General features: G+C 31.7%; 1 protein-coding gene across 1 annotated transcript in view; it reads left to right on the top strand.

Moving 5' to 3' along the window:
• The first annotated feature begins 46 nt into the window (after positions 1-46).
• Positions 47-12,028, top strand: part of LOC111429096 (alpha-1,3-mannosyl-glycoprotein 4-beta-N-acetylglucosaminyltransferase a) — a 160,978-nt gene continuing 148,996 nt past the window's right edge. Inside the window, exon 1 of the mRNA XM_071197536.1 lies at positions 47-424. Coding sequence (XP_071053637.1) covers positions 319-424 — 106 coding nt within the window. The 5' untranslated portion in view covers positions 47-318. The remainder of the gene's footprint in view (positions 425-12,028) is intronic.

The following is a 12,028-nucleotide window of genomic DNA, read 5'->3' on the forward strand; positions in this document are numbered from 1 at the left end:
GTTCGGCAGGAATCGCTTGCGTTCGCAGGACCGCGTGTTCCGACTCATTCGCAAGGAACAAACTTACATAAGCGGACTGTCGGTCCTTCGAAACGGTCACTCTTTCAGAATGTCGCCGGTCTTCTGACCGCAAAACATCTCATCGTATCGAGCACGTGTTTCCAACCCACGCGATAACGACGCGAATATAATAACAGATTTTGTGACGATTCTGTTTGGCAGCCTTCCACAGCTCAACGAATCGCCTTAAACTCTTTTGACATTTTTGATATGTTACCGGACAGGTGTGAGTGTTGTGTGTGACGACCAAATCCTGCTATGGTCAGCGCCAATATGACCGCCATGCGACGGCGCAACTGTTTCCTCGTGGTTCTCTTCGTCATGTTCCTGCCGTTTTGCGCTTTCGTTATCTTCAGTGCACCAGGTTAGATCATATAATCATTCGTCATATTAAAATTATTTATTAAATTTTTCATTCTAAATTTCGTCTCAAATAAACTGAAAACAAATTTTAAAAGTAAGATTGAAAAGCATTAAATTATTCTGCTTTGACGTCTATCAGATCTCTATCATTCTGACATGAAATTGTTTTTGAACGACATGACTGAACAGATACCTGTTGAATAACGAATAGATGAATTATACGCGAAACAATTACATTTTGCAATTTAATGTGTACAATGTGCGACGAGCGTGAGCGTTATGTAAGGACAGACATTGATGGAGGTCAAGACCAAGAGAAATACATAACGTGACGAAACGATCGAATTGTTAGTGTTATCGCGTTTTCCTGTTACTCTGACTGCGATGCAACAATAACACTCTTTCACGACTTCACTTTATTACGATCTTGTATTTATGTAAAATTAAATAAACGTCTTTCATAAAGATGAATGAAATCATTAAGATTATAAGGATTATTTTTAAAAATATCAAAATTATATATTAAAAAATCAAATTAATATTTGTACTTCAAAAATAATTTAATATTTCTAATTGTAGTTGTTCGTAACAAACTTGTTTTTAATTTTATCTTGCAAACCACAAAGAATTCCACATTATTTTATGAGACTTTTATGCTGTGTTTCTTCAAAAATTAGCTGTAATTTTTTTACTATAGTGAGAAAACTGAGATTACAGTTTTAACTGTTAGTTAATGTTAGGTTTGTTAGATTAGATTCGTTATAATAAAGTGTTTAAAAAATATGCTTTTATATTTTAATATTTTTTTGACTTTATAAGCAAAATATGATTGAGATAATGTTGAAACACTCATCGAGTATGGGTATAATGAAATTAAATCAAAAAATTAAGATATGTTATGTCATTAACAAGATATGTATACATATGTATATGTGATATATATGTATACAGTATAAGAAAGTTAAATTCAACAATTATTTATTTAAATGTTGGAAACGTTGATGGTTAAAGCATCATTTTTGAAAAAAATCATTACGTCATAAAAACGTATCATAATTATTTGATTAGTGATACGAAATTTTTTACATAGATACTTTGACAGATAACTTGTAGCTTTATGAGTTGGAAATACTATATTAAGTGATCGCAAAGATCGCCTATTCCAACATTCATCCCCAAAACATTTTGAATTGAGCACACCTTTTATTGTTAAGATATGAAGAGTTGAAGTTGATATTTTCCGGTTCTGCAGAAAAAACCTAAATATTATTTCTCATATTGTATCAATGTTTCAGATAAGATTTCGTTATCTATTAGATGTCGTTATAATCATTTAAATCACAATATCATAAGTGATTTTATATTTGGATTATCAAGAGCTCAATAAAACTACTCAGACTATCTCAAATATTAATTATATAGATTCAATTAAAAACGACACGTTTATTAATTCTTATCTAGCTTTATTTATTTGCAGCAAACAAACATTGCAAATTGTATAAGTAATGATAAGAAAAATCTTGCAAAAAACTTGATAGTTTCATTTTTTATTTATAACGATCGTTTCGTCTTTGCGAATCACATCACTTCTATGGCTAAAGAATCATTTGATAATCTCGATGACAAAACTTGATGTATCTTTGATGCTACAAATCTTCTCAAAGACAAAGATTTCGCAAGACAGGTACAATTATGAAGTGAACAGATAAAAGTGTCCATAATATAAACCATAATATTAACTGATTTTGTTTTGACCGTGTGCTTCAACACATCATTTTCATTCTTTGAATATATCATCAGTCGATAGAGGTTTCGAGATGTTATGGAATTTTTACGAAAGGAAAAAATGAACTTTTACTTTTACTTAAACAGAAAAAAGAAGTTTAAAATATTCCACTTGCTAATTCACAATGCGACATTGGAGCTTGATTATGATGCACTTTTAATTGCTTTTGCCTTATTCAGTTTGTTTCCTGAATTAATTATCTGTACACGTTGTATTGCCAAAGTAATGACTAAAATGTCTATCTTAAGTTAAATACCGTAAGATAGACAATAAGGAAAACAATCAGTTGATTGCCACAATTGTCAATTAATGATTTGTATTACATGAGTAAGATTCATATTAGATAAGTAATGCGTTTACTTATAATGCTCAATACGAGAAAGAATATTGCTAGATTCTAGCCTTATGATGACCTTTAACAGCTGCATTTAATTATTTTGATAACGGCATTATAGCTCAGGATTCTTTATACGAAATAATATAGCGAAATATTCGAAAATATTTAGTGCTATGCATTCTACTACTAACAATGCCTCTTGTTTTTACCAGCTTCTAGTATCATTCGCTGTTCTCGTTCTCAACAAAGCAAAATCCGAATTTTTACAAAAAAATCGTAAATTAAAACTAAGAAAGCTACAAATTAGTTTTTACTCTTGAGAAATTGAAAAACTTCCAGAAGAACAAAAATCCAAAAATGACTGTAATTGGGCATGTCTGAAATTTTACCAAGAATAGATTGTGATCGAAGGCCAGATAAAGTAGATGAAAGTTATCGTTATATTTAGTAAATGTGTTACCTTTAGAATCGATTTTCTGTAGAATATAAAATTAAGACTGTGGAAGGCGAGTTTGAAAGTTATAGTTAACTTACTTATTTCGTTATATATAATTTCGTTCTCAGCCAGGGTTCTAGCACTAAGAGATTACTTTACAAATATGGATTACTGCAATACTTAAATTATTTGTTTAAAAGAGATTATAAACTTTTTATATTCGTCATTTGTAAATAATGATAAAACGTAATGTTATAACGTAATGTTATATCTGAAGAACTCGTTCTTTAACATCTACAATAATCGATTCTAATGATAAGGTTTTATTATCAAAAATTAACAGACTACAATGTACATTTTAAATGAATAACTATTATGTGATTAAAACGTTAAATATATTATTATTAAATTCAATTTTACTAGCATTCATGTATCGAATTATAGCGGCATGGTATACAATTTTGATAGCTAGCAAATTTGCCGATTTTAAACTACATTAATGATGGTCTCATTAATTTTTTCCTCATTAACCTTCTAAAACCCTTTGTTTCCACGTTTAGTGAAGCTAAGAATTCCGCAGAATCTCAATATTCCAACTCTGGGCATATGTTTCTCGAGGGTATATGACATGCAATCACGATCGGTGATGTTTTGCCAACTTAGCCGACGGGCTATGTTATGCCCCGGGTATCTCCTCAATTTCACAACACTCGTCGTGTTCGTTTAGGTAAAATGGTGCTTTTATAGCGTAAATGTTTGAAGGTCAAGCATTCTATCCCCCGCAATTAAGAAGACGTGGCCTAAACACCAAAGTGAATAAACACCTTAAGTTCAACTGTGCGGGGAATACGTTCATAAGAGTCCTAAAACCGTTAATATTGTTTCGCTTTTCGGCCAATCCTGGCGGTGATGTTCAGTTTTTCAAAGTCATGTCTCTCTAATTTTTTTAGAGCAATTTACACGAATTATAAATTAAAAAGAAACGATAATAAAGTATGCAGGAGAGGGGGGTTCCATACAATCAGAAAAGATTGTGTGTTCCTGGCAAAACGTCGCGCCTTTATTTCTTTATGTATGTAAACTAAAGGCGCGACGCCCAGTCTGAAACGCATTAACTTAATATAAGTAAATCGCTCTAAAAAAATTAGAGAGACATAACCTTGATAAACAGATAACGGGATTCGAAAAATGCAACTATTTGACATATTTTGGTGAAAACCACATCCACCACCGGTGTATTTTAATTACCCAGCCGATTTCGACATACACGCATTCTACTAAACCGCGCTTGATGTGTTCATCATTCTACCACCTGTTGAAATTTGAATTTTTTTCGTGGGATAGTTTTTGAGAATAAAATCGCAAAGTAAACAAAGTTGGCCGCATTTTCAAAAATCGGGTACTTTTTTCATTCAACTCGCGATAAAAGAAAGCCACGTAACCTAACATTTTCAAATTCATATATGGTACGTAGAAATGTCCAGTAATGACGACAAACTTTATCGCAATTTTTTTCATCGAGAGGTTGCGAAGGTATCGATTTCTAAAATGAGGGGCCTTGACTTTTGGCAAGGATAGTCGTAGTACGTGGTTCGACCTCTCATATTGTATCACTTGTTCTTACTTCAAGTTCGAGATCTTTGGATATCCTGGCGAAAATAAGCCTTTAGTTATATATTTATAGAAATTGGCATTTATTTATGATTCTGTCTGAAATTCTCCATTACTTGTTATCAGTGATTTATCTATGATCTAATAATTTGTAAACTAACGCCTTAATAAATTATGTAAAGCAGTTTTTTTAAAGGCACTGCAGACTTTTATTAGATTGTTATACGAACAAACCTATTATATTATTTTTTACTTACATAAAATTTGAAGATAGTACTTGAAAACATCATATAGCTACACTAACAACATTATTTATTCTTAATATTATACTTAATAGTAACAACTAACCAGTCTTCTATGTCGGAATTTTCTGTAGTTCTACTAGAGGCTGTAGGTGCAGAAATATTTTACTTCACATTTCTGCGTTTATTAACTTCACTGGCATTTTATTGCTTTCAGTCTTCCACAAGTTTCCCATTAAAAAAAAAGTTATATACTATAAATATAGAAATGTATTATTATCAATATTTTCGAAAATATTTTTTTAGTGTTCAAAGAATTTTTATCCATTATTTCAAAATGATGAAACTTTTATTAAATTTATCAAAATTTCATCAAAATAAGAATGTCCACTCCAAGACATTTTTAACAACATCACAATTTCCTTCCAACATTGACGCAGTCAAAAGCAGAGGAATATTCATTATTAATACTAAGGAGGCAGATATTAAAAAAGATTGTGAAGGTGTTGGGTTTTGGAAGTTTCACCAGGAACAAGAAAAATACGTTTAAAAAAGTATACATGAATTTTCTGATCTATGACAGTAAATGTTGGCTTTCTATATTAATTACAACAAATTCACGGCTCATATTAGTATTTATATTGACTTAATTATGTGGAATACTGATGAATTATTGTCGTTATCTCTATGAACCCAAAATCTTGGACACATGTTGGACCATGTTGAATCAATCAAACACTAACCATCTGTATGGAGATTGACAGAACACCGTCATCAGCATTAGTGTTAAATCCAATAATCTGTGTTACAACATTAAGAAGCTTATGTTACAACATTAAACTGATTGAGATAAATTGTATTGCATATTAATACAGGTGCAGGAAAGGTTTTCAAAATCAAAACTGATTGTTGAGTTACCTTCGTCCCTGATCTCAATTTTATGCAAATTTATACTTTGTGTACTTTATGGATGTTGATAGAATTATGCGGATAGAGATTTGATGCAGTCTTAAACGTAATGGAGTCTTTGACTATCTGCAGATTTGACTGAACAAATATATGATAGACATTTTATGCACACTTAATTATTTTAGTGCATCAAACAAGTCAGTAATCATAACAGATATGCAGACTTCAAAGACACCATGCAGTTTTTTGTAATGATACATAAGGATGTTATGCAATTTTGAAGGATTTTGATGTGGCCTTCAACGTATTCTTGTCATTCAGTATTCTTCCAGTTTTGATAGAGAATTGATTTTATACAAACTTGTTAAAAACATTGTATGGACTTGATGCAGGAATGATAGAGCTTTAAAATAGACTTGGTGAAGACGTAATATAAAGTCAAGAGGAGTAATAGAAATTTGTATGCATCAAATTTCTATTCAAAAACTTGATGATGCTTTAACAAGCACTATATACAACTTTTGTGCAATCTTATTGGAGTCTTGATCTATCCTTGTATATCGTATTGATGAACATATAATACAGACTAGATGAAGACTTGACTTTGTGTACACTTGACTTGATTGAAACTTGGTGAAAACTTGATGTAGATTTATTATTAAGACTGGGCCGATGTTATATAATCTTGAACGAGTCAGAAATCTAGCCGTTATGGAAAGCTCTATCTTTGCAAATATTGGATGTGAGACGTTTTTGGTTAATAGTGTGTGCTGTCAAGTTTATCTATTTATTTGTTCACTTAATATACATTTAATCTAACTACAAAAATATATATTTTGTGAATAGTTGGTAAATTATTTACCCAAAATAGCTAGATTAGATCTTATATCCCTTCTAATCGATTGAGAATTCACTTGAAGCGGCAAAAGCACACATTGTAAACGTCTTATGACACATGGGGCGGTCAGATTTTGGATGATCTCATTAATGTCTATGAATTCTAAATTTAACCGCGTTGTATCTTGACTAATGAGTTGTGATCAGAAAGCAATCTTCTCGTTTTGGACAAGAACACTTCATCGTTTCTTGGAAATCTTATTTATTATATAATATTATTTAAGTATTAGATAAAACATTGAATTGGGTATTATTACAAAATCACTTCACGTATGAAAAAAGAAGAATTGTGCTTTTATTGCTTATTAAAAGTATCTAAATAGTTATTAAATAAATGTCATGTAATAAGAGATTAGAGTAGCGAAAATAATTCCTGAATATATCGAGAAAACTGATATTATGATATCTATGAATGGTTTGTAATAAACTAAATCGATAATAACATCGATTAGAACTTTATCAAAGATATAATATTTCAAAAAGTATATAAGGATTTGTTGTGTTTTTACATTACTTATCAGATATTTTCATTGATTCATTCGAAATAATGCAGATAATAAAATAAAAGATTATAAAACATTAAAGACAATTATAAAAAATAAATTAATTTATTAATATTATCCAGTTGAACTGATTTTATTTAATGAAAATGTGTTTAGTCATATTTCCGTTGGAATAGTAATTAAAAATGCAGACGACGCAACGTTACTTAATACTAAACAAATAAAAGCTGACCGTCACGTACCGTTTTTAGTGGCATTATACATGATACAATAGCATTGTATGCAAATTACCCGCTATATATTTTGATATAGTATCGTTATGTGTAAGCGAATAGTTGGTATAATTAGTTAGCATTGTGTAAATTGTTATCCTATATAATATTGTATTGGGTTTCAGCGCGACTTTTCTATCTTCGTTAAATACAAATTAGTTTTAACATACTATTATGAGGTTTTTTGTGTTAAAAATATCCAAAAAAACAAAGTGCATGTTTTATGTAGCTATCTAAATGATATTTTTACCTGTATCACATGAAAATACGGTCCCCATACATAAATTTCATAAATCTCTTGTTAAATCTCTCATTTTCGGCAAAAATAAGCACGTTTCCCACAATTTTATGTATATACAATGTCAGTGTCAGGCGTAAATCATATTACAACGGTCCTCTTTTCCGCTAATATGTCCACCAGAGCCGCTCTCCCCCCTTCACAACAAAGCACACGAACTTTTTAACAAGGATTTATTGCGGGGCTCAGAAGGTACACTACCCAGGAAGCAGTGCTTTATCATTCCAAAGTGCTTTTCAAAGTTTTAGTTTTAAAACTAAACGTCCCCTAGGGGCGGATTAAGAATTCCAACCAGGTTTTAGCAATAATAGAAATACATGATTGTATTAACCGGTCGTTTATAGCCAGTGTGTAGATGTAAACTTAATCTATAATCCATAACATGATTTATCGACAGTCATTGTACGAAAATTAAGCAATACATTTTGGTAAGAACTGGATATTAACATAATTGAGATTTAGATTTACATAATTTGGTCGAGGGTGGAATAATAAGGGGATTTTTTGAAATCTTGAAGAATGTGAATGATGAACATTCACGGAGAGCATACATAATTCAAGATATCGCCCCGGAGATGTCCCTTGCCTTTTTAAATTTCAATCCATCTTCTGGGCACATCTCATCGGATTTTATAAAATCGAATTGAGACACAATTCTACTTTTAATTTAATTTACTTATGAAATGAAAACAATTTTAATTTTTTTATTTTAAAAGAGTTGATTCAACAAAAAATTAAAATTTAAAAATATTCCCAAATATCACATTTAAACGTAACTTTCCAATTTATGCGAGGTTTTTGTTTATTTACCTCGATTCAATTCAACTCACGAGGCCAAATTAACAGAAATGAGTCATACTTGTAGTATTACTATTTTTTATGCTAAATAAGATTAACAAATAATAAGCTGAGAATATAATGTTAGTAAATATCTAATTACAGACAATGGTTACGGTATTTTAATAACTTATTCAACCTTAACTTGATTACTATTAATAACAGTTTCAATATCGCTTTGATAGTGAAGGATTTCGCTCTAAATTCATTTGCCCCAGATATTTCAATTCATAATTAAAATAAATAGTCTGAAAGATATTATTTATTTGAAAATAATTGATATTAATCGCTGTATATTTCTTTGGATAACTCTAATAATTTGAATTAAGTTGTGGAAGTTTACAGTAACAGTGAATTTGCTACTTTTGGGATTAGTTAAAGCTTTTCATTAAGATTTAAAATCACCATTCGATATCCTTGGGGGAAATAACTATCCCAAGGAACCAACTAATTTTATTAAAGGGGCCTGCGAGTTTAATAACTTGCATTAGAACGAGAAAAGTTTTAATTAATTCAAATTTTCCATGCTATTACTCTCACAATCATTCTAAAACCGCTTATAACAGCGAATATTGATGTCGTTTATCGAGTAACTTTATTATTCGGATTATTATAATTAACTCTTATTGATTTAAATAAAAGTTATTATCCTAAAACTATACAGTAAAACGTCGATATAACAGATTATGTATTATTATTAATACGGGGAAGGGGGAGTGTCCGTTATAGCTAAAAGTCCGTTACATGAAAAACACAAATTCGAACAGCTATCCACACCGTTGCGTTCTATATTAGTTAGTTCTACTTTTCTTCTTCTTTCTCTTGCCCCCATTTATACCTTACAGTGTTGGGTTTTGGATCCATCTTCCTATTTCTGGTCGTAGTCCGTACTTCGGCGAGTCTGCTCCCTCTTCTTTCAACCACCTTCTCTACCTCTTCCGTCCATTGGGCTCTTGGTCTATCACGCTTTTTCTTTCCCTCTGGCTGATTTTCTTAGGTTTTCTTAGTTCTTTCATTCGAATCAGATGACCATACCAACTTAGTTATTTTCCTTCTATTTCCTGTACTCTTCTGGTTTACCCCATCATCTCTGCTACTGTTATTTTCGATTTGTGGATGTCCAACATCGGCCAAGTTTCTGACCCATAATTAAGTGTATTAATTAATTGTATTTTTGCTTTAGTGTTCAGTTCCTTTTTGCCTACAAGGGTGTTGTTTATTTGGTAGTAGATTGCACTTGCTTTTGCTGGTCTATTACGTATTTTCTTATCTATGTTTCCATTTGTACTTATTATGGTTTCAAGAAATTCGTACTTTTCTATCACTTCCAGTCATTGCCCCTCTATACCTCCCGTTTCTTCTTCTTTTGTGATGTGTAGGATCTTACTTTTGTTCTTGTTTATTACTATTCCCCTTTCTTGTAGGCAGGTATTCCATATTTGGATGTTTCTTTGTAGGACATCTACTCTGCCTGACATTAGTAAAACATCGTACGCGTATATAAGGTCTCGAGTGTAGATCGGAGTTAGATTATAGTACCCCAGTCTCGTCTGTGTTTGCTTTATTATTCTGTCCATGTATGCTACAAAGAGTAGTGGGCTTAAACTGTCATCCTGTTTCACTCCCTTTTCCATTCTGAACTCTTTTAACGTCTTTCCATTCAGTCTGACCTTTCTCATTACGTTATGGTACACGATTTTGATTACTCTTTTTAGTTTTGGACTTGTCCCCAGTTCGCTTAAAGCTTTCCATGTATGTTGTCTAGATACCTGGTCAAAAACTAGTTTTTGGTCTAGGAAGGCCAAATATATGTCCTTATTCCACAGACAACTCGAGGAATATCCCGAATTTATCTATGAACATGGAATAGAGCAACTTGGAGAAAAATCCGTTGGATTCTATCTATGAGCGCTAACAGATAATATCTATACTATGACTTTTGTCCGTTTTATCGAGGTTTTACTGTATCATTCAAAAATGTATATTTCCAAAAATATCTTCTCTTCTACAAAAGATTTATTGCACTTTTATTTCGGGTTTTACATTCAACATTAACTTAAGAGAAATGTTTTGAACTTTTCCGACAACCTACGACTAACAAGTAAAACTGGCGCCCTTGCTTCGAGGATTATTTTAAGCTCACGCAAATGCTCCCGTCTCGTTTATTATAGTTCTCGTAGAGTATTTGTCAACGTTACGTTTTCTCTGCGCGGATTTACACCGTTGTTTACGTCGGGTGTCCAGCAATCCGGAAGGCTATGGTTAATGAATCTGGGTGTTTTGATGAACGAGCCTTTGAAATTCCAATTTGAATTCACGAGCCAACTCGATTTATTCCCGATAATGTCACGCGAACCGTTGCGTTGGTGTGCACGATTCGAAATTGGGAAAATTTTAAATGTCACCAAAACGACGTATTGTCTATTAACCACTTTGTGTGCTATGTGCTTTTGGTCATTTTGCGTAACGGTCACGGATTTTCAATCGAATAGTTTGCACGTATGTGAATTATAAAGGGGTTAAATTAAACAAAGTATAATAATAGATTCTGTTGCAATTGAATTCTCTTTTTGATATTAACGGTTTCTGATTTTTGGTTTCATTAATAATCAAATTTATTAATATTTATTATTATTTTAAATAAAATTCGTTAGTACGAACAAATTTTAACACAATAAGTATCACATTGAACCATCATAAAACTTCTATTGTGAGGTCTGTCCTTGTTGCCATACGTGTTGGGCATTTCAAAAATGATAATCTAATGAATAATTTTTTGGTGAACGACCAAAGTACCCGAAACGAAGAAAATCTTTTCAAAGAATTTAACAAGTTCTTCGATTAAAAATAATTCACACCTTATGAAACGAACTTGATGAACTTGCGTTGACTCTTCTGTATTATGGAAATTTAATCTAATGTATGTCAATATCCTAAGACTTGCAAATAAGGTCAACGAATCACAAATCATCACTGACCTACACAATCCAGACGTGGTACGTCCTTGTGAATACTTTTCAAATAGCGATGTTGTAATAAATTATAACGGGGGCACTGTAATTTATTATGCTGAGGGACTCCATGAATACATTGTGATATTTACCTCCAAGTTAGTGAGAATTTAATTAAAATTAATATAATCTATCAGATAATCTTGATGTTAATGTATTGCATAAGCTTTTAAGAGTAATTAATCTTAGTTCTTCATCCCGCAAGGATAACTAATCGATGTTTTTCTACACTGCTAATGAAGGTTATGTAGCCAGGATTATCACTTTTATGTCAATTAAAACCTTTTCGAAAACTCGACTGTTAACATTAACGATGCTTAGTCTAAGTACTGATTGGGTTGTTGAAATGTGTTTTCCCGACCGCTTGAAAGACCTTCTTCCTGTTGATATGAAGGACATAGTCAGTGACTTTTGTAGGTGTTAGAGAAATAAATTTAATTAGAAACTTACGTCCAGCAGTCGTACA

The sequence above is a fragment of the Onthophagus taurus genome, chromosome 1 (assembly GCF_036711975.1).
Source record: "Onthophagus taurus isolate NC chromosome 1, IU_Otau_3.0, whole genome shotgun sequence".
In the NCBI taxonomy this organism is placed as follows: domain Eukaryota; kingdom Metazoa; phylum Arthropoda; class Insecta; order Coleoptera; family Scarabaeidae; genus Onthophagus; species Onthophagus taurus.